The sequence below is a fragment of the Heliconius melpomene genome, chromosome 10 (assembly GCF_056956725.1).
Source record: "Heliconius melpomene rosina isolate 202511_hmr_F chromosome 10, ASM5695672v1, whole genome shotgun sequence".
Classification (NCBI taxonomy): domain Eukaryota; kingdom Metazoa; phylum Arthropoda; class Insecta; order Lepidoptera; family Nymphalidae; genus Heliconius; species Heliconius melpomene.
Window position 1 is genome coordinate 2,856,354 of NC_140398.1, and position 25,092 is coordinate 2,881,445.

At 32.1% G+C, this 25,092-nt stretch overlaps 1 protein-coding gene and 3 non-coding genes across 6 annotated transcripts in view; 1 reads left to right on the forward strand and 3 right to left on the reverse strand.

Moving 5' to 3' along the window:
• Positions 1 to 15,851: 15,851 nt before the first annotated feature.
• Positions 15,852 to 15,923, reverse strand: TRNAP-AGG (transfer RNA proline (anticodon AGG)). Its single transcript has one exon. It is a non-coding gene; the product is annotated as a tRNA-Pro (tRNA).
• A 1,210-nt stretch (positions 15,924 to 17,133) lies between these two features.
• TRNAP-AGG (transfer RNA proline (anticodon AGG)) lies at positions 17,134 to 17,205 on the forward strand. The gene has a single exon. It is a non-coding gene; the product is annotated as a tRNA-Pro (tRNA).
• Positions 17,206 to 18,953: 1,748 nt separating this feature from the next.
• On the reverse strand, positions 18,954 to 19,024 carry TRNAC-GCA (transfer RNA cysteine (anticodon GCA)). The gene has a single exon. It is a non-coding gene; the product is annotated as a tRNA-Cys (tRNA).
• Positions 19,025 to 20,284: 1,260 nt separating this feature from the next.
• The window catches only part of LOC146535161 (multicopper oxidase 3-like), an 85,269-nt gene continuing 80,461 nt past the window's right edge, over positions 20,285 to 25,092 (reverse strand). For all 3 annotated transcript variants that reach the window (XM_085192339.1, XM_085192341.1, XM_085192340.1), the window contains exon 11: positions 20,285 to 21,569. In XM_085192339.1, coding sequence (XP_085048465.1) covers positions 20,830 to 21,569 — 740 coding nt within the window. In that variant the 3' untranslated portion in view covers positions 20,285 to 20,829. The remainder of the gene's footprint in view (positions 21,570 to 25,092) is intronic.

A 25,092-nucleotide genomic window follows, 5' to 3' on the forward strand; every position in this document is an offset into this window, starting at 1 on the left:
ACCACGTGAAGGATAGAGAAATATTTTTAAAAAACGTAGCGACGCGAACGGAGGTTCGAGGGCATGAGCACCTCTCCCCTAGCTTAATATACGAAGAAAAACTCATCATCTCTCATCGTGAGGAATCACGAATTTCCCATATCTCTGTTTAGAAAGACGAAGTGTTTTGAACCTAAGTTCTTACTGCTTTTTTTATTTTATACAGGATAATTACATTTCTAAGGAAATATCGTAGTACCTATAACAAAGACAAGTGTCTTGTTTAATACGGTTAACTATTTAAATATAGTAATTTAGCATTTGGATTATAAAGCAGTAGTAAATTGTAAGATAATGGTAGCAATTTGAATATATTTAATGGTGGTAACGTAGTTTTAGTGATAGTGCTGAGTGGGTGTCTAAGAAAATCGTTCATTGCCTTTATAACTTATTTTTCGTTTATGAAAATAAATATTCTCTCGGGCAGACATACTTTTTTCTACTGTATGGTTGGAAAAACCAGCATAGCTGGAAAGACAATCAGAACCTAATGTCAAGATACTCCGTTCTCCATTTTCTATCCGAATTTGACACTGCTTAGTACATATAAGGTTGAGTTGCTTTACAATGGAAAACTTACATTGAAAATATAAGATATTTTATTGAAAATATAAAATTAAAATTAGACTTTATCATTGTGTCTGTAATTTTATATCTTCTTTAACACTATTTACTGAGCTCTTTCATTTCTTTCGCCCTTTAATAATTGGATACCAATAGCCGAGGTGACCTTAGCCTTTCTAAATGTCCTTAAACAATCATTCAGGTTCAAATTAAATTTCTTGGCAAACCACATAATTATAGCGAGTATTAAATAACTTTAAACGTAATTGGTACATTTAGTAACCATTTGCAATATTACTAGTACTTTTGGACCTAAACTTATAATAATTTAAGACTAAACTACTAGTTTTAAGGACGTTATTTACGCTCTACAAGCTCTCTATGTTTTTACTGATATTGGTCTCAAGTAATTTGGTTCAAATCTAGGATGGCCAGGATCCTCGTGCTTATTATATTAGAAGTCTTAGAAACTATAATTAAATCTTCTTTAAAGAATGGTAATAATATTTTTTAAGTTTAGCAGTATTCTGCATATAGCAGGGTCGATAGGAAAACCTAGTGGTGAGACACTTTTTTTACACACATTTTTTACACACAGTGTGTTGAGTGGTGAAACTCAACGCCGCCTTTGTCCTCTTTCTTGAGCGAGCAATGAAAATAATTCATTCTCTCGAGAGAGAATCGAACTCACAAATATATTACACTAATGTAATTTGTCAAAAAACGTTACATTTAATAAAATAAACAAACAGATTTAAAAAAATAGAACTAACGAAACAACCACTAACGAAAATTGAAAACGAAATGGGTACACATAATATTTCGTCATTATTTACTACGAGTATGTATTGCGAATAGCGAATAGAGACGTGCAAGTTCGCGCAATCCACCGCCAACTCCAAGACAAGCTATCAAAATTCAGTTTACACGACGCCACCGAAAGTCTAGAACTAACGAAATTTTAGAACTGAAACTACTTGTAAAGGCGTTCGTGCAACCTTTACTTTGCAAATGTATATAGTTTTTTTTTATAACTTTTATTCCCAACTTCTGTTTTTAACCTTGAAATTTTTGTTTATAAATACCTTGTTTAATTTATATATCTAAAGAATTCACAAACTACTTATATATTTTTATTTTAATATTTTCATAGCAAATCCAACTTATAGTGAAGCAATAAAAATACATGATTTCCATATAATTTTATTGGTTTTAATAATCGATCTATAAAGTTTTGTGAATACAGCTAGAACAAAACAGGTGTAATCTGCGTTCTAAAATAATCTGAAAAGAAATATGTAGCTAACGTTCATTCCACACAATCCATATGGATAATTACGAAGAACATAATTTCATTGCTATATATAATAGTACGTATATAATTATTTATTCAATATTTCAAGGATTTAAAACATACACAGAACGGAAGAATAAAAAAAAAATATATGTTTCCATTATCTCCTTAAGAAACGGAATAATTGATATTCAAATATTATACATGTTTTTTTCTTAGGTTAGGCCACTTTTACTGTTATAGGCTAATATTATGAGGTCTTTGATCGTCTGGCAACCGATGAGTTTTGATTAGACTATCGAATATAGCTACAGTAAAACGTTTATAGACTGGCGTCTATTGAGTTCTTATATAGAAATGGCAAATCTTTTGTGCATGCCATATGAGAGATACTAAACTGAACGTCTTTTTACTATCTTCGATGCAATTGAACTTTCAAGTTCAATTTGTTTAGATAAATGTAAAAAAGAAAAAATATATCTATTATTAGGATTTCTTACTTAAAAAGAAAAATACGGAAGGCTATTTTTAAACGGTTTTATTTAGCTCACCCCGTTTGTTTATTTGTTTGTTTGGGTCAAATTTAGTAATTGAAATTTAACCCTCTTCCCGTTAACCGATTGATCTGAAATTTGGTATACGCCTTTGATTCTGGTGACAATACAATTATCCATATTCAATATTATTGTGAATCCAAGATGGCCGCCGCTACAAGATGGCGGACAACTTAGTTTTTTTCAATCCCATCAATATGGGTATCAAATGAAAGGGCTTGTCAATTAGAATTCAGTGAACTATACAAAATCAAAATCCAAGATGGCCAACACTACAAGATGGCGGACAAGTTAGTTTTTTTCAATCCTATCAATACGGGTATCAAATGAAAGGGCTTGTCAAGTAGAATTCAGTGGACTACACAAAATCAAAATCCAAGATGGCCGCCGCTACAAGATGGCGGACAAGTTAGTTTTTTTCGATCCCATCAATATGGGTATCAAATGAAAGGGCTTGTCAAGTAGAATTCAGGGCACTATACAAAATCAAAATCAAAGATGGCCACTGCTACAAAATGGCGGATAATGTAGTTTTCAATCCCATCAATATGGGTATCAAAATAAAGGGCTTGGTAAGTATAATACAGTATACTATACACAATTACAATATGAATCTCCCACCTAAGTCAAGATCTGGTATCCTGTCGAGGACTGTGTGGCTATAGGGTGCCTAAAAATGAGACGTCGCTAGGGGTACACCACCCAAGGTAAAAGGTAAAAGCGCGCCGAGAACTGTATGGCACTAGGTGGATAAAAATGATATGTCGTTAGCGTTTTCCCCTCAAGATTCAGGCACATCTTGTTGTACATAGCCTTGCTCCTCTATTGGACCTCTGGGGGGTCGATTGTAACATTCTCCATTAACCTTGCAATAATGAGGCACTCAACGAATTGAATAGTAGGAGAAATAAAAACTAAAAACTTAAAAATAAAAAAGTAAAAAAAAAAATTTAAGTTAAACGGTTTTATATTGCAGATAAATGTACTAAAAAATAAAAAATAATTTCATGGAAATTATGATTACTAAAATAAAATCGTGGGGCACGTCCAATATCTACAATCGAAAGACATAGCATGAGACTTCACCCACCTAGTGGTAAGTAGAAAGTGTCCCCACGATTTTATTTTAGTAATCATAATTTCCATGAAATTATTTTTTATTTTTTAGTACATTTATCTGCAATATAAAACCGTTTAACTTAAATTTTTTTTTTTACTTTTTTATAATTTGGCAAGAAGAGAAAAAATGCTCTAGGTACAAACAAAGCGAAAAAATTTAAAAATGTAATTTTTCGATTCATATATTATGTATTTTATTCAAGTACACTGTGTACTGTTGTTGAGCTATTTTTATCTCATGAATAATTATTAGTACGCCAAGAGAAAACTTTAATTAAAAGTTGCCGGTAATACAAGGAGAAGCGGAACATTCAATATATATCGTATAATTATTCATTGAAATTAACTTTTCAACCAATTTTTCAATTTTAATGATGGATGCTTGTTAAAAATGACTTGGTAATTTTCAAAAATTGTTGATCTTTTTATTTTTTCAAAATATATATATATTTTTACAGTTTTTATTATTATTGCTTATTGAATGTTAATATTTTATTATTTTTCACATTTAGCTTTTGATATTTGTAACTTTATTGGGCAACAAAGAAAGAATTCAAATATTTTTATTTACAACAAATAAATCAAACTATAATAATATATTATACACAAAAATTGATATACAGCGAAGTTGTAAGTAACTAAGTAGTGTTAAATTGCAAGTGCTCTCGAAAACTTTCACAAACTTTTCAAGATTCTGGTGGTTTGCCAGACGGTGACCGTAACTTATAGAGTTAGCATCATTTGAGTTTGGGACTTATGTTTTTTTAGCTTCACGCTGTATCCCGCATATAGCAGAGTAGGCGAAGAGATCCTGGGAATCTGGTGTAAAGGCACTTCGTTCCCCACTTTCCGCCAAATTCTTGAGACGTCGTGTTGAGTAGCGTTAATCAACGCCAAGCCTCGTTATTAAAATGAAGTTATATTAAATATTTAATTTCCTCGAGTGGGATGCGAACCTACAACCATCCTGTTGACAATCAAAGCCTCGTACCCCACATGATGAAAGCTTCGAATATTTTCTAGTTTTTATTTAATTAAAAACAAAGAGTTACACTCTATTAATAATAGTACACTTCCCCAAACGAGCATCGAATCCACAACCATGTTTATTGTCACGCAGTATCAAACTGTGCCAGTATATTCTGCGTGTAGATTGTGGAACGCCCTTCCTTTAGATGTCAGAAATGCCAAAACATTTCTAACTTTCAAACGTCGTTTAAAGTTACACTTCATGTCACTTTAAGATTTAGGTTCTTTTCCTTTTTTTTTTTGTTTTTTTTTTTTCTGCCATTACACATTTTATTCTTACCATTTAGTTCTTATCTTTATCTATGTATGTATGTAGTAGTTATATATATATTTATTTATATGTATGTATATTGATACGGCTATATGTATTTATGTATGATTTGTATGTGTTATGTATGGTAAATATATTCTTATTTATTTTATACCTTTAATTATATATATATTTTTTTTTTTTTTTGCACCCTACCCATATCTTAATTTGCTATTTCCTCTGCCTTAAGGTTGCCTGGCAGAAATTGCTATTAAGCAATAAGGCCGCCTTTTGTACATTTATATAATTTTATTGTATTTTTTTTTTGTATCTTTTCCTGGGTGTACAATAAAGAGTTATTATTATTGTTATTATTATATTCAAAAAATATATTTGTATATAATATATAAGTACCTATATAGAATATTTTAATTACCTTTACGGGAAATCGATAATTACTATCTTTATTAATTGCATCGTTATTACAGAAAAGCTATTCATTTTGCTGAAACTTTTATAGCACATTAACTTTTAAAACGTTTAACAGATTTTAATGGAAAATTATTATAAGTGAGGTAAATAAATTTGAAATGTAAATTTTATAATATGTGCAATTATACAAAAATCAAAAATATTTTAAATCAACTGCAAATTAGCAAAAAGCCATAAAAATATTTGAAACATTATTATAAAATGTTATTGAAAACGCACAATTAGATATTTATATTGACATTACCTACCTCTGAATTATTGACTGTAAGTAACAGGTACAGATTCAAATCCAGATGAGCTCAAATTTTTATACGTTTTTTAAAAACTAGTAAAAAATCTACCATAAAGGTTATTTATTTAGAGATTTAATTTATTATAGTTTTAGTTGGTATAAAATATAATTAAAACATCACTAGGATTTTTTTTTCTATAAATAATTTTTAACAAAAACAACTGACTCCAAATATTAAACTAAAAAGTATAAAATAAATTTACTTAACATAAAGCAATGGTACTTTGATTTTTAAAAAAAAATTATTATAGAAAGATTTTTTAATTTTGAAGTCGGTGCTAATGTTACAAGAATGCTTTTTATGTTACAGCTATCACAGTCCAACATGGTGCTGGTTATCATCTACTTAATTCTGATAAGCAGTTCTACAGCAAAGAAAAGTAAAAACCTCCCATATCCTATTGTAGTTACAACTATGATAACACTAATAACCAGGAAAAATATTAGAAACGTTGAAATTGCAGACAATGTGAGAATAGCGAGGGACGAAAATAAAACGCATTCTCGTTACAGTAAATTTAACTTAATACTCTTAGAAAAGAAAATAAATTTAGAGCAAAAAATTTAATTCTGACTTTGTTAGTAGTAAAACTTAATACAATACAATTTGTTTTATATATTTAAAACATAACATTTAAACAGAAATATAGACAGACAGATTAAAATATTAAAACTGATTGTTTGTGTTTAAGTATCGTGTAAGTTCAGCCACTTGAAAAAATAAAATAATAAATAATATTTTTTTTTTTTGTTCGATTCTTACTCGGGTGGATATTTGAATTGTTTCATCACTGTAAGTAGACAAAGGACGGTGTTGAGTTTCGCCATACAAAAAACAATATCTGAAAAATTGAGGAAGAAAGGGTCTATACCTTTCCTTTAGAGGTTCCCTCTGGCTACCATACCTCAATATATTTAATTATAAACTTTTGTCCAACTAGCTTTGTTATCCGTGTGTGGGTTGAAACCTCTAATTGAATTTTAAACTAGTTATCCGCAACCAATTGAGTAGACAGATTGGTTAAGGTACAATACATACATATATATTATTAGTAAATAAATGTATATTGTGAAAAATGTATGTAACGTAAAATTTCATACTTTAAAAAAGTGCATTTTTTTGTTAAGTATTAAGTTATAATTCACTGTATTAATTTCCCCTTTTATTTTAATTCAGGCTTGTTTAAAAATTCCGGGTTGACTCACGAAACCAAGTGTCTACCACATTTGGTATAATAAAATACGAGAAAAAATTGTGACATTTTATTTAGCAAAGTTTATATAAGGGCACTAAGATAGTACATGTAATTAAGACATTCCGTTCTCCACTTTTTGTGCATATTTTAGCGGAATCCGCCCCATGCTTGAACTTGCCAGAGCGGGCAAGTGAAATGAAAATGAAGTTAAAACAAACACTAATTGGTTTTATATTTAAATAGTTTCCCAGTGCACCACACCGACTGGCGGAACACAACGCAGCGCTTAGTCTTCTTACCAGAGCGAGAAAGAGAATTTAATTTAGAAGTTAATTTAAGTTAATTTAATTTTTAGAAGTTAATTTTTCCAAATCGTAATCAAACCCACAACCGTCACGTTTGTGCCGCTGCCCCACTCAACTACAAATATAACTTAAATAAAAGAAATATACGTGATGATTGAAAGAATGATGAAAAAAAAAACATTTTCATTTAATTAATTCGCCAATTAGTGCTTTCATTCAATTTAACGTTTCGGAACTCAACAGAACTGAACATTTCCAGATTTTCTTTGACTTTTTCGCCAAAAGGAATAATATCTTCTTATTACGGCTATTAAACGCACCCCAGTACTTTCATTTAGTACTGCAAAGAGAATATAACTGTTAAGGGTGATTATAGATATTTGGTATACTACAGTACATTTTTATCATTTGCTTACTTGCAAAGGTCTTGGTTAAAATAAAATGAACACTTTTGGATATATACACATTTTTTTTATTTTCTCATTTTATAGAAATGACATAAAACACTCAAAAGATTCCCAAAAAGAATAATTGCTGAAAAGCTTTGGATCACGCCATCATCTAATATTATAGGTATATTAATATACATAAATAAGATAAATACGATATTTCTAGTCGTCTAATCATTTTCTTTTTCACTAAATTAGTTCGGAATATTTTATGTAATCAAAAACAAAATTTTACACTTCACGCTGTTTCCCGCACACTTATATAGCCGATAAGGCTGACAAAACCTAGAGTTAAGACACTTCGTTCCTCTCCCATCTCCCAATTTTCGAGACATCGCGTGCTGAGTAACGGAACTCAACGCTGCGCCTTGTCTTGATACCTTCCTTCTCAATATAATAAAGTCTTTTATTAATATCAATACAAAAAAATATATATAATAATATAATTCATGTGTTTATTTTAAAAGAAACAACTACTGCAATAACTGTTCATTCCAATCCAACTATACATATTCTTACGTTTATTGTTCAGTTTCTACGAGTACGTACGTATGCCCGTAAAGGTACTAAGTGCCGCCGGAACTCGCCAAGAAAAAGCACGTCTCTACACCGGAAGATTAAACCTTCGTGCTTCAGGATTTTATATAAAGGAAACGTATTTCAAAATATGTGAATGTGAGTTTGAATTTGTTTTAATAGGATTATTATATTATGAAAGCGGAGAGCGGAGTGTTTTGATACTAGATTCTCACAACATACAATGACCCTATTAGAGTAAATAATTAATGGGGCATGTATCGATATAATAGAACAATATTTTTTTTATTTTTTTGTCTGTCGGTTTGTCTGTGCGCTTGTGCACATATATTTTGACATCTTCTACATAATTATATGAATAGCTACTAACTATACCTAGTAAGATAAAAAAGATAATAATTTACATATAGGTATGTATAAGATCTACAAAATAAACTCACATTACTTACATAAATGTACGCAAAATACTAGTTTATAATATAAAAGTTAAAATCAGGTTAGGCATATTACGTTCCAGTTTTCTATGCTATAAGCAAACTGAAGTGCATTTAAAGCTATTATTGTTAGAAACTAAACAACAAAGTTTTACATAATAAACATCCCCATCTGTCCCTATACATACATCCCTAGAGCTTTAGGTAGTGTCCGCATAAAAAATATGTATATTTTGTTAAAAATATGTAAGTTTTTTTTTATCTTTACGCTTTACTCCGCAAATAGCAAGACAGGTTTAGTGTTGAGGCACTCTATTCAAGATTCTATGTTTGATGGAGAAACTCAAAACCAACTATCTGTAACGAAGCGGGGAAATGTTGAATTCCCTCGTATGGATAGCTTAGTTCCCTTGTCAAAAATAGAATTACTTAGGAGAAAACAAAAAGAAAAATTCTTTAATAAATACCTTCATCCATCTTCTTTTCCTAAATTGCATTTGTTTCATCTATTGTATTAGAGTTTTGTAAAGAGTTACAACAAACACTATGGGAATTTCCAAGTGGAGAAATAAGAAGAAAAGAAAACATTAAATTATATTAAGAAAAACATAAATTATATACTAACTGCTTTTAATATATATACAACTGGCCACCAGTGACTGATTATTATTTTTCTTTTTAGAAATTTAATTTTTGATATGATCGCCGACATTATATTGTTGAAGGAAGTAATGTAAAGTGATAAATATGTAAATGGATGTAAATAATTAATGTAATAAAGTGATAGTATTTCTCATGAACATTAAGAATTATACTGAAAATCCTGATTACAGCGACTGCAATAGTAAGTTTAAATTCTTCTTCTCTCTTTCTTCTCTCTATTTAGTTGTTAACCTTATATGCGAAATATACTGTAAAGTAAATAAAATGTTATTCATATTTCACTATAAATTAAAAATTAGAAAAAATTAGAAAAACAAATTAAACATACACTAAGTATAAAAGTTACGTGAGCTCTAGTAGATAAGCACTTTTAATGGAGGAAGTGAGTTCATAAAAATATCAATTATACAACTTATAAACTAAGTTGAGCGGAGTTCCCCCGCGTTATTTAAAATGATTTATTTTGCTGCTTCCTTCCTTTTTAAGAGGCGTTTACCACGATTTTATTGTGTAATTTTGTCTTTGTTAAAATTTTTAAATTTGTATAGTTTAATTTAGTTTTTTTGAGGCATTGCGTGTTGTGTGGCAGAACTTAACGCCGCGCTTTGTCTCGCTACTAGAGCGAAGTAAATGTATATAAATAATTCATTTCCTCGAGTGAGATCGACCCCACAACCATCGCGCTTACAGTCGCACGCTATGGCCCCTGTGCCATGACGGCGTTGGCTTAGTTTCTCATCTTATAATTATGAATTATAAGATGAGAAACTCCTCCTCGCTCTCGTAACGAGGCAAAGCGCGACGTTGAGTTCTCAAGAATGCCTCAAGAATTCGGTAGAAAGTAAGGAATGGAAGTGTATTACTAAGAACGGAGTGTCTTAACTCTGGGCTCCAATATTCATCTTCTTCTTCAATATTAATTCTTATTTTTATTTTATCAATAGGAAAATAATGTTGTAAAATTCCCTATAAAGATAAAAATATTTTATAAATTATACTTTTAAGCCGGATTAATCGCGTATATTTCGTATTATACATTGATTAATCCGTCTTAAGAGTTTCAGAAAGCATTCATTCAATAATAATAGTCAAAAGATGTCGTAATGATATTTTGAGGGACATATTTCCCCAAAGCTGATACCGTCTGGCCTATTTTTGTGATGTACAGCCTCCCTCGAGATAGCATCTCTATTGCACTAGTTTGCCTCTATTATTTTCTAAGATTGGATAAGGGAGTTATATGTCCTCATTCTAATAAGAATATTGTATGTATTTTGTATTGGATAAAGGAGAAAAAAATATGGTAAATGTTAGCTGCGGTCTGGTTTGTAAAATCCTTTTGTCAGCTGTTTGTACTACAATGTAAGATAAGCTAGCAAGGAGGGAGCCTCAAAAGTTCAAGGTTCTACAACCGTACCTACTCGTATGTACCTAATCCAAATATATGATATCCAGCTTCACTCTCTATTTCGTATGTAGGTTAGACAGAAGGAGTCTAGTGTTAAAATACTCCGCTCCTCACTTTCCATTGAATTCTGGAGATATAATGTCTCCAGAATTCAGTGATACCAGAGCGAATAAAATGGAATTATTAAATATTTCATTTCCTCGAATGGGAATCGAATCTCGAACATTTTGTGTTTCTGTGGCACGACTGGCCTCAGGAGGAGAGATTTTGTTTCATAATGTATTGAAAATTCAATAATTTAGTTTCTTAGTTTGCCAAACAATTTGTAATACAGTACTGGTGGCGGTTGAGCTGAACACGAATTGCTGTGAATTATTAAATGAAATCCTCATGTCGGAGTCATGTCAGAGACCCATCGGGTTACATTTAAATGCAAATGAACGCTTAGTATTGTTGAGCCATTGATGTACGAGGTACCTATCCATAATCTATCTATCTATAATCTAATATATCGTATTTCGTTCATATGATTGTATAAATTGTCGTGGCGGTTGTGGTTATGGCTTCGATTCTCAGATAGAGATCTTTTTTTTTATTTCTCCGCTTTGATATGTGCGGCGTTGAATCCCGGCTCTCAAAATAAATTGCCTCGAATTGGAGCAGGAAATGGAGTACGGAATGTGAAAACTACCTTTTAGTTCAAAACTATACGTGTATACTTACGATTTATAGAGTTTTAATTATAAATTTTCATACATGTTGTCAATATTTTTGTCACTTTTTCTATATTTTATAATTTAATTTTTAGTAATAAAAAACTTTTACGCAAGTGAAACATTTTTAAATTAATCTCCACCCTCCTTAAAATAGGTTATCATTTTTAAAACCTCAGCGTGCATTAATAAAGGCAGATAATGGAATTTTAACATCGCTTGACAACGTAGATGGGGACACAGACCACATGACTTGCATTCTAAGAGGCTTTTTCAGCAAAATTGTTTCAACTTAAATTTAATAAATATACTAGCGATCCATTCGATTTTACTCGTGTTAATCTATATTAAGTTATAATAATATTATTTTCTATCTTCTGTTTTAAGCTTTATCTCACATACAGCATGTAAGATAGGGTAAACGTAGTGTGTTAAAATTCGGTTTAATTGAAATAGACGTCGCACTTTGTCTTGCTTCCCGAATGCGAATCGAACTCACGACCATCGTGGTTAGTAATTTTGAACCGCATTCTTGAAAATGAAGCTTTCTTCTTTCGTAAAATAATATAAAGCTGAAAAAAATCGCTAATATTTATACTACAAACTTTAACGAATTAAAATCCGAAAACGCTGTTCAATTTTAAGCTGAAAGAGGTAAAAGCTAGATGAAAATGATTAAAGTTAATAAAGCCCAAGATTGGAGTTCCTTTGCCGTGTCTAAGAAATAGTAAATTCACAAGTCCACCTTGATGAAGTCTGAATGGATTTAATCGATGTTGCTTCTGCAGTCTTTGGAACTGTACCGACTGTTCTTTATGACATTTTACGTAAAATACTGAATTTATTTTGTTTTTCTTTTTAATTAGGTGAAGTACGGTGTTGAGTTTCGCCAGATCAACTAATACAGATTGAAGACCGACGAAATAAACGTAGATTCTTTCATGTTTGGCACAGTAGATTAAGAGCAAAATTTTTTTACAGTTTTACGCTTCAAGTGTAGGCAAGAATAGAAGAGAACAGAAGTTGTCTTCTTTCTATTTCAATTATATCATTATTTAATTCATTAAATATCAGTATATATTTATATATACTGATATTTAATATATAAATATCTTGTCTTTATTTTTTTTACCTATCACGTAAAAAGATAAAAAAAATATGTTATATTAGAAAACCAACAATATTTCATCTAAAACAACGCTGTAAGGTAAAAGTAAATTACCCAGCGATTTATCAGCATTTTTCGACTTTTGGTAAGGAAAGTTGACGAGGTCATATTCGTCAAACCAAATCGTTGTGATAAGGGGTGGATTTTTATAATGGTAATTGTAGTAGCTACTGTTGCCGGCTGAGAAGGTAGAACTGTCTTATGAACCTATGGTTGCTTCTTGTACGACTGACATGACTGCGACATATCAATGTAACTTGATGATTCAATATTGTTTGTAATTGCCTAATTGAATAATAAGAATATTCAATTAGAATTAGGCGGAAAATGACTTAAACTAGTGTACCAGGTTTCCTCTGAAACAGCGTGAACCCAAAAAAAATATTTATAATAATATTTAACAAAATGGAAACCAAACATTCGAAACTAACTAGAACAATAGAAATCCCAAATCAGAAAAGCTCCACAAAAGTCAACCAAGGCCAGGAAGACCAAGGTAACCAAGCCTTAACCAACTATCAAACAAGAAGCGTTACAGCTTTAAGACATCCCCCAGTAGGTATACTGTACGAGTATAAACGTGTCGACGGTATAACCTCAAAGCACGTATTTTACTTCTCAACTACACCAGCAACCAGCAGATGCAGCTCAAACACGCCCCGGCCAACGCTCGTCGTGCCACTGAATATTCATCTCGCTAACAAGAATAACCAAAAGTTTAATCATATTGAAACTGCGAAATTTGCACCTTATATTATTATTATATCTTACATTCGATGATAGGTATTTTAGATTGTATGTTGTTTTAAGCTTATTCCTATAATGTTATGTTAAGTATTTTTTTTTTAATTATTTTTACGTTGAGGCCGTCATGGTGCAGCAGAACAGCGCCTGACTGTAAGCGCAAGGTTTATAACTTCGATTTCTATTCGATAAACTAACACCACACTTTGTCAAACGATATCGGGAAAGTAAGTAGATTTATTTTTTCTTTCTTTTCCATTTGTTTTTGATAGATACTTACAATTTTCATCTAGGGGATAAAAGTATACTTTTGAATTATTCTTTTATTATAAACACTTACAAGTAAGCATACTTTCGGACTAAGTACCTAAGCGAGATTTAGATACACGCTACAATATGATGGAATTTAATACCAGGCATTATCCCCGGATTAAAATCTAATCCGGGAAATGCTATCTGCATGTTTAATACAAACATTTCAACATAAGATCATACTACTCAAAACAAGATCTCTCCAATTCCGTCTCTCTTACTCTTATCGTAAGTACGTCTCTTATCCGTGAAAATAATGCAGCAACACCCCGTAAATAGAAGGGTAAGCAGAGGGAGAATAGTGGTAAGACACTCCGTTCAACAAGCACCGCTCCTTATCATAGTTAGAAATAAAAATAAATTATATAATCGTTTCCTGAATAAAAATCGAACCCACAACTATCGCAATACATACAGACGCTGTCCCAATATACCACGGCCGATTCTATTATACATTAATTTATGGTTATTATCAATTTTGATATACAGGCACCAGTAAACACGAGATGTCAACGTTAATAGAGTAATTTAGTATGCATAATTATACTACTGTTATAATATTAATACGAGTATTGCTCCTGAGTGCTGCTGAATCGATAGCCATGAAGCTTTGAATGGAATGTATAATCTACTGATGATGTCATGGAAGCCATGTCATTAGCGTGGTGGTTATACGTTCAAGTCTCGCTTCATGAAAAATTCTATAGTAATATAAAAAAATCTATAGTAATATAAAAATTCTATAGTAATATAAAAAATCTATAGTAATATAAAAAATATTTTTCTATTTTGCAAGGACATAATTACAAAATAAATTATTATTTAGAAATGATAAAATATTAATTATTTCTTGGAGAATATTTAGTTATTTTTTACTACGACAAATTATCTCTTGTGAAAATAAGAAAAAACCACGCTGGCAAAAAGAACAAGAGCAAAGAAAAATAACGTCAATATTAATTGGACATTCTCTAAAAGTCACCGAATTCTTCGTTCTCGAGCAGATCACCAGCACAGCTTGCATTCCAATAACAGGCGCTTCGCTGTCAATTAATTAATATTATTTATTGAAAATGCAGAGAGCGAGGCATTTTATTAAAATGTTATTTCCCAAGGACCTCTCGTGACGACAGAATATAGAATAATTGCATCTTCTGTTATTAAAATATGAAACGCAATCGGGTTATCGCGACTTCAATTTCCGCTTTTACATAATAAATGAAATGTTAGCTGAACTTGTATACCCAGTTTGCAATATTCCTATGCTTATATACACATAGCACATATAAATCCTTGTTATATATACATATATATTAAGATTAGTGGGCCCACGCGGCTTCGCCCGCTTATTGTGAAAAATTGTCGAGTGTAATAGAAAAATGTAGAGTTATTTCACATATATCTAGAGGTAGACACTAGCTACGTACGGCTAAGAAGCCTGTATGTTCCTCTATCCAGTTATTCAGTGTTAGTCTCATGAACCCGGATACTCCAGATCAGAAAGACAAACAGTCAAACAGCGACTTTAATAATTTCTTATGAGAAATCATATTTTAAAAATATAACATTTAAAAATTTCAACAGCATGAAATCGAAACCTGTTTTCTTAAAAACAGGCACAAAAGGTTCCCCCAGGACCAACGCACGCCAAATCACGATAAGCAACAATACCTATTTTCTCACCATTTAACCAAAAAGGCCGTCTATCTTTCACAGATATTTATAGCGCCCTTTCCGAGTCTGATTTAGAACCTTCCTTTACTATCTTAATTCTTGCAATTCGTTTTTAACGCCTATTTTAGATTCTTTAATTGGGTAGAAAGGTCTTTTCAAAATGAATGGTAGAGATTTTTTTGTAATTTTTACTGTCTTCTATTAATAAATTTGTATCTAATGTAATTGCTTCCGGCAGTTTTAGAATTAGCTTTATTTTTTTAACAGCTTGGTCCTGGTCAAAAATCTAATTTGGTAGCTTCACGCTGTATCCTGTGCAGAGCAGGCAGAGGGAACCTGGGAACCTAGTGTCACACTCCATTCCCATTAAGAAACTTCCATTCCACACTTTCCGCCGATTGTTCTTTGGATGAAACTTCTGAAGATAGCCTTAGTTTTATCTGAATATTCTTAAAGGTCAAATAATTTAGAAATAAGAAACACATAAATTGTATTATTGTTTCTGCTCTCTACACTAAGTAACTAAATACATATTATAATAACACTAAATGCACATGAAAAAAAGAAGTATTAGGTAAAATAATATTTTCCTATCAGTTTTATAAAAAAGAAATTGGGCTCGTCCGGGATTTGAACCCGGGACCTCTCGCACCCTAAGCGAAAATCATACCCCTAGACCAACGAGCCAACTACTGCATTGATTGAATATAAGTATAAATTTCGTACGAAACCCAGCACGTGTGCAACTTTCACTTACACGCTTACTCAACATTATGCGTATATTATGTATATCATACAGTCCGGTCAACAAGTCTTGACTGCTCTGAAGATCCGCACTCATAAAAAGGTAAGAAAAATTGTAAAATCAATTTTGTGCAGCTATTTACAGATAACTTTAGGGCGCCCACGACTCGTTGACCGTACTGTTCTTAAAACCTTATTACCTTATTTAGGTTTCACGTCAGAGTTTAAATTAAGAATTATACAAGAATGATACAATATATGTGTTTTCTAAATTTCCGAAGTAACTTTTACATCGAAAAAATTTAGAGCCCATAAGTATTCCTCAATATAAGCATACTATCCAATATAAAAGATTTTTTCAATATAAGCCATTAGTCCCTGAGAATAGACACCTACGTCAAAGTGGAGAACGGAAGTGTCTTAAGGGTAACAAGTGTCTTAAAACTAGGTTCCCACATTGTGAATGTTTTTTTAAATTAATATATTACTTTATGAGATTATATTTTTAGTATTTATATATAAATAATAAATAATGAGCGAATGTAATGATGTAAAATTACCAACAAAATATATCGTTAAGTTTTATAATAGACACATAATGCGGACTATGCGATATAACAAAAAAAAACTTTAAATATAATAATTTAATAATTCGTTTATATTTCTAGTACCTCTAAAAAGAAAAAAATATATAAATCGCAATATGTTTATGTTTCAAGTAAAAACAGTATGAGTAAAAGTATCAGTCATAAAAACAGTATCAATCAGTAATATCAGTAGTAGTAAATATTTTGCTAAGATATTTAAAATTAATATTTAGACGTTCTGTCATAGTGAACTCTAAAGTATATGACTTTGAAATGCATAAGATCAAATGCAGATTAAATTAGCAAACACTGAACAAATTTACTGAATATTCATAACTTTCCAAGACCGACTGTAAGTTTCATCGTTCGTAACGTGTGTATTAACTGAAATGAAAATAATACTGAAATTTACACCTTCAAGTTAGAATTTCAGCTTTGCTAAAATGACGTAGGTCTGGCAGCTCTGGGATCTTGGGCTAATATAGTTGCCGAAAACTGGTTTTAACTCGATGGAATAAGAGAAAGTAACTGAATTAATATTTTTATTTTGGACTCGCTCTATAACTGGCTCGTTGGTCTAGGGGTATGATTTTCGCTTAGGGTGCGAGAGGTCCCGGGTTCAAATCCCGGACGAGCCCAATATTTTTTTTGATATCATTTATATGTATTTAAAAGTGTATTTTGAGTATCTAATCAAATATGACCTAAAATTTTATTAGTGAAAGTATTTCTCTCGTTAGGCTACTTGTTAGGTGTTTTTTAGTATGAGTTTATGTGCGTGCGACTGTAAGTGCTACGGATTGGGGGTATGATTCCGACTCGAGGAAATGGAACTTTTAATATCTTCATTTTCCTCGCTCTGGTAACTAGGCAAAACGAGACGTTGGAACTACGCTGTCCGCCACGACGGATTTTATTTTCGGTACCAATGATCGATAGTATCTGTCTGTGGTCAATTCGTTCGATTCGATTTCCTCTAGTGGGATGAATTAATTTCATTTCCTTGCTCTGGTAAGACGACAATCTCTCGAAAATAAACTGAGTGTCTTAACACTAGGTTCGTTCTTCGTAACCTGCTAAAAAATAAACTAAAAGAAATATGTATATTAATTATACTTAGATATTTTACTTATTGTAACTTTCATTGAAATACTTCGATATTAATATAACTGATTACAATACTATATTAAATAACATCTTCGAGCAGACAAATAACTTTATATTGTCCAGAATATTTCAAAGCGCCTGATATTACACTTTCAATATTTAACTTGGCGATGACATTGCTCGTTTATAATATTCGAACTTCTTTCCCTGAAAAGGGCCCCGACGGCTGTCTTGAAGATATGACCTTCAAACCCACATCCCACATCTCAGCTATACATAGATTGCGCGGTTTTGGCGGTGTTATAGCTCTTTGTCCTCCATAAAATACTTCGTGGACATACAGAAATAGAATACAGAGAAAATAACACCAAATCTCGTCGGTCATAAAAAGTTTGCGCCACATGCTATTGCTCAAAGGTTGATGTCTGATCATTTTATCGGTAGTCATCTATATATTAAAATTAATAAAATATGCAATATATTTCCTCTTCCCTTACAACATATGCAAAGCAAAAGTTAGTTTGTTTATACAACGTTACAGTGAAACAGAGTCTTATTAAATTACCTGCATTGTAAGATAGATACGAGTTAAAATTAATTTATGAATTAGTATAAAATATGTATGTTTTCATTTGATTATGTTTTACTACAAATAAGTTAAGTTTTCCAAGTTATATATATTTTTTGTATTCTTACAATAGTTCATAAAGCCAGAGTAAAATTATATATCTAAATCACTATAATATATATATATACTAGCGACCCCCTTGCGGCTTCGCCCGCTTTTACTACTGGATTATTCATATAATATATGATTGCAAAGGACTTAAGATAATGTGAAAATTAATTAAACCCTAATGCAACCCGCATTTTCGTAGTTTCAATAAGGATTTTCAAATTGTTTAACACACCAAGGATTTTTTAGTAGGTACCGTAATTTTAAATCATAGTAGCAACTACTCTTTTCAAGTACTTATTAAAATATATTTAAATGACTATTTTTAGATAGTTAAATGACTATTTTTAAACGGAAGAAATTATAAACAAAAACCTACTTACTAATAACTACTACAAAAAATATGAAACCAAATATATCGCCCTGAAATAATACATTCAACTCCAATTATCCAATACGTGCAAACGCATCTAAATCTTCGTTGCTATGACTCTATAGCGGGCGGGTTTTTTTTTCGAGCTTGTGGTTAATGCTGAAGAGGGTATTCTGTCTCTGATGAAAAGCAAGCACTACGTGGCTCCCTGTGACGAAAATTAAATAGAATGCATCGGCCGGGAATTGAACCCGGGCTGCCCCCGTTGCAGGCGAGCATTCTACCACTGAACCACCGATGCGTGTAAGGCAGGCGGGCGCGGCGGACTCGCTTGTATAAGCATAACGTCGCGAGGCGCGTTTCGCAGCAAGGATTTTTTGATATTGTAACAACTTCTAAAGTACTTATTAAAATGAAAAACAGAAAAGACAGTTTTGATCTACATTAAATGGCCAACGTAATTAATATACTTATTTATATGCTGAGAGTAAGGGATAAGTGAAACTTGACTCGATACAGTTGATCTGTGAACGGCGTGATGTGTCAATAATTAAATGCGTTTTTCTCTAAAACTATTCGCAATTTCGAAATAGTTTAAAAAGCAAATTTTATCTTCGTTTAACGTAGAAATTTAATAAAGTATTTTAAAGGATAAGGATTAATACCATTATGGAGAAATATCCCTCACAATAAAAAATATATTGAAATTACTATTTTTAGACAGAAATATGATCACTACACGTTATTCTTAAAAGATACGAATATGCCATCGCGGACTTTTTTGTAGATCTTATTAAGAGGAACAATACTCCAGTACATATTTTCATGTAGTATTTACCATTAAAGCAGCGCATGCGCCAAAGTGTCTCAGCGGGTAGGACTTTATACACATTTATCGTATTTATGTTAATTTACATAAGAATGTACAAATAATAAACTATATATAAACCTTCCCTGAGAAATACTCGACCTAATGGTGAAAACCGCATCCAAATCCGTTGGGTGGTTTAGAAGAAGAAGAGTTAGAAAGTTCAGACAGACACAAAAAGCGACTTTGTTTTATAAGATATAGGATATTTGATTTATTGTATCTAGTTTCTTACTGTTTTCATATATTTCGACAATAAATATTCATTTTCATTCATTTTGCTTTTTGACTAACACAATCTATCATTATTACGCCTAGGTCGTATAGACGTTTCGGATATCTTTGAAAATAGGTAAGGATTTTTATATACAAATAAATTAATGTTGAGAACGTACAGAGATAGTAGAGTCAGTATTTCGTACCTTATGAAATAAGACTTACAGCTCACTATACAAATTTCATATTTTTCTAATTGAAAAAAAAAACAAAGGAGAGCTAGATTTAAGGATTATTTAATATTAACAATACATTTTGGTAGAGTTCAAAGATTATTTATATCCAAAAAGATCTATGAAGAATGTTTTTAAAAAAAATGGTAAATTATTTTGTTTGCAGCTTTTAAGCCACTTATATAAAAAACACGTATAAAATAAAATATAAATTTATAAATAAAAAATTAGAAAAAACCATATGTAATACTTGCAATAATCAATTTTATTTTTCAAAGGAAAAATGTTGACTTATTTTAATTTTACAACAGCTTTAATACAAATAACTTAACTAACTTACTAACTTAACTAAATAATATCACATATCATCAGCGACGTCGAACATAATCATAGTAATACGTACACGACATTCATAATGTCCATACATTTGGCAAGGTGAATAAACCTATAAGTAAATTTACTAAAACTACATTAGAAAACTTTTACTACTGAAATTTTAAAAATATATCCAAATCGATATATGAAAAAACATTTTTTATAATGGCCTCTAAGTTTCAAAACTTAAAAGATGCAATTAAATACAACTAATAGAAATTATAGTTATACAAAATAAATAAACAAAATATAAGTACTGTCCAATAAATAAATTAATAAAATGAGTTGGAATAAATACAAAAAAAAACTTAAAATATAAACTAACGATAAGTACAAATTCGTATTTTAATACTCACTACTGGAAAATGTAGTATTTTTTTTTTAAATAAACTATAATAAATTTAGATAAACACATTATGTGCCTATAAATAGCTTGAACAGCCATACGAACCATAGAACTACGAAAGATGATTTTAAAGTTGTGGAAGCCGAAGTACTATTCACATACATGACTGGCCACCAGTGGTTAATTGAAATTATTTGATTATCATTGACAGGAGGCTTACTTGTTTGATGTTCTAACATGTTATCGGGCATGTAATCACCGCATCTTGGAAAATCATGGGGTATAGGCGCCATATCCTTATGGTCACCCACTTTAAAAACTAACGCCATACCGACCTCAACGTGGAACTCTATGTGACAATGGAAAAGCCAGTATCCAGGATTATCTGCTTTGAACCTTATAACTGTATAACCACCATCTGGAACAGTCACTGTATCTTTCAATGGAGCATTCTTCAGATTACGTTTCAGTAAGCCCATTTCATCGAATTTCTTCACTTCTTCTATAGTTGTATTAGTTGCTAGCCTTCTTAGACCGACTACTCTAAAATTATGGCCGTGCAAGTGGAAAGGATGATTTGCATCAAATGTTACCCCTTCGTCTACTATAATGACTTCAACAACTGAGTTCTTCTTTACTGATAAAACGTGTGAGCATTCGCAATACCCGTCTTTACAGCTTTCGTCGATACTTGAGGCATTGCAGAACCCGTCGGGGGATGGTCGTGTCAATAGTAGCGGACTTGAGGGCATTTTCATACTGATGTGGTTTAGTTGAGGTGTGTAAAGACGGTTGTCTGGATGTGGAACTGCAAGAAAGGAAATAAGTTTTAATTCCATTAAGTTACGAAATGACTTATTAAGATACATTTAAATAATTAAAATATTATTTTAATTTTATCTTTGTAATATATGTAGTTACTATCTGTATAGAAGATTTTAATGTTATTGAATTTCATAAATTTTTGATAATAAAATTTAGATTTTTATATGATCATAATAAAATTTCAATTTGAATGTCATTCTAAATAATAAAATTTATTGTCTTTTAAACAAAGTCATTCATTTTAAATCTAATTATGTTTTTAAAGTTCGAAGCCCCCGACAGTCTTCAATTGTCTGAAGGTAAAAAAATAATTGCATTAAAAATCAATCTCCAGTTAAGAAAAGATCAATCTCCAACTTTCATTATTTCAATCTCAATTTTCAATCTATACTAATATAATAAAGCGGAAGAGTTTGTTTGTTTGTTTGTTTGTTTGTTTGTTTGTTTGAACGCTAAGATCTCTGGATCTACTGGTCCGATTTTCATTGTTTTTGTTTTGTATGAAAGCTGCATTCTTCAGAAGTGCTATAGGCTATATAACATTACATTACACATACATACTAATATATTTTAAAGTACATTCTAATTTGACATGCAATTTATTCTGCCATGTTAATAACAACCGTCGTTGCTACGCGACCGCTACCGCGACGTTCTGATATTCATCCTTATGAAAATAAATATAATAGTCACTTTTAGCATTTTATCTAGATTGAAATTATAGTTTACTGTATAACATACTAATAAATAATTAAGGAGATGTCACTGATTCCAAATGACCTAGCCTACGGGCGGCACAGTATGACCGACGCGAACGGGCAGATGACGTTGACGGTTTTATAAATTTTCATACATTTTCGAACTTTATTTGTTGTTTATAATTAATTTAAAATACACTTTGATTCTCTTCTTATTTTATTTGATATTGCCCGCTAAAATTATCCTACTTAATAGAGAGAAATGTTTAGTTATTTCGTAGAGTCGATATCTATGTACGCACGTACGGAAAACTTTAGGTACTTTTTCTAATATTAAGAATACCTATCCTTTAGTTACTTTTAATCCTTTTGTTAGTTCATTTCAATAACTCAGATATTTTTTTCTAATAATGTGTATCTACTTATTATTCTTTTTGATTATTTGAGCTTATATTTTCTTACTAATTCTATTGAGAATTGAAAATAATTTCATGAATATCCTATATCTTATAAAACAAAGTCGCTTTAGGTGTCTGTCTGAACTTTCTAACTCTTCTTCTTCTAAACCACCCAACGGATTTTTATGCAGTTTTCACCATTAGGTCGAGTATTTTTCAGGGAAGGTTTATATATAGTTTATTATTTGTAGATTCTTATGTAAATTAACATAAATACGATAAATGTGTATAAAGTCCTAGCCGTTGAGACACTTTCGCACATGCGCTGCTTTAATGGTAAGTACTACATGAAAATAATGTACTGGAGTATTGTTCCTCTTAATAAGATCTACAAAAAAGTCCGCGAGAGCATATTTTTATCTTTTAAGGATAACGTGTAGTGATCATATTTCTGTCTAAAAATAGTAATTTCAATATATTTTTTATTGTGAGGGATATTTTTTCATAATGGTATTAATCCTTATCCTTTAAAATACTTTATTAATTTTCTACTTTAAACGAAGATAAAATTTGCTTTTTACAATATTTCGAAATTGCGAATAGTTTTAGAGAAAAACGCATTTAATTGTTGACACATCACGCCGTTGACTCATCAGCTGTGCTGAATCAAGTTTTACTTATCCCTTACTCTCAGCATATAAATAAGTATGTTAGTTACGTTGGCCATTTAATGTAGATGAACTGTTTTTTCATTTTAATAAGTACTTTAGAAGTTGTTAAAATACTAAAACATCCTTGCTGCGAAACGCGCCTCGCGACGTTTTGCTTATTTATACAGGCGCGTCATGAGCAGTCATCGGTGGTTCAGTGGTAGAATGCTCGCCTGCCACGCGGGCGGCCCGGGTTCGATTCCCGGCCGATGCATTCTATTTAATTTTCTTCATAGGCAGCCACGTAGTGCCTACCCAACCGGTGTCGCTGTTTTAACAGCATTAACCACAAGCTCGAAAAAAAACCCGCCTGCCTCTATAGCAAAGAAGATTTAGATGCGTTTCACATATTGGATAATTTCAGTTAAATGTATTATTATTATTGGTTATTGGTTATTGGCGCGATATTGGTTTCATATTTTTTGTATTAGTTATTAGTAGGTAGGTTTTTGTTTATAATTTTTTTTTAGTTTAAAAAATAATCATTTAAATATCTAAAAATAGTCATTTAAACACAGATTTAAAATTACAGTACTAAAAAATCCTTGCTGATTAACGGTTCGCCGCCCACCACGCGTTCGTCGTGCCCCGTAACATTTTGCTTATAATAGTGGATCCACCGCACCCGCCTGGCTTCTATCCCCCGGGCATGGAAGGAAGGCCTGCTCATTATGCTGCTGAGGGATACCGATCTATAATCCTCCTCAGTACGGTCGCCAAGCTGTTCGAGAAGTTACTCCTCTCACTTCTTCAGTCACACATCCACCCACAAAGCGAGCAGTTTGGCGAGCGGGTATACAACTCTGGGTAAACTACGCAACAGTGATCAACCGAGAGAGAGTGTGAGTGTGCAATAGCAGTCTTCCTTGACGTAGCGCGCGTATTCGACCGCGTCTGGCACCCGGGCTTACTTCATAAAGTGCTCAGAGCGGGCACCCCCCAGCACGTCGCGCATGTCTTTGCCGCTCTGCTTTGTAAGTGACAGGACATTTTGCGTGAGAGTTGAGAGTGCTAGCAGCGACCCGATCGCTGCCGTTGTCCCAGTCAGAATTTTGTCACCTGCTCTCTACGCACTATACATTGATGACATCACAATGCCCTAGCGAGTATTACTCAACGAGGAATCCTGTAGGTCGTACAGAACCTCACCCTCCGGCGAGTGACGCAAGGACCATACTACGTGAACACCACGCACTCACCGCAACCTAAAAAAAGAAACCCTAGAGGTACACATTGGTCGCCTCGCGTCCAACGTATTCCGTTGCGCCGGTGTATCGGGTCACCTGCACCTAAGGAGCAGCACTCCGCATACCCGGCCGCCCGAGGTCAGACGTCTTCTTCCGAGGGACTTTCTATCCTCCTCTAAATCCGACTCATGAGCAGTCATCTTGGTCGTTTAATCTAGGCCTTCCTCAAGAAACCGAGTGTTCAATTCCAATCCCCTCCCGCATCCCCTTCCATGTGTCTGCTCTAAAGCAGGTTTTCGCCTGGGACCACGGTCGGACCAACGCTCTGATGTCGTTCTGAGGTACTACGGAGATGGCCGAGAGAATGCTTCAATTCTGCGCCTGGCAAAGTAAATTTAAAAGTGGAGGATTTATTTTGGAGTTATCCAATAATTATAATGTATTTCCACGCGACATAGTTGGTTACATCTTTCGTTTAAGTATTTTTGGGAAAGAGAATAGTAGGTAGTCTGT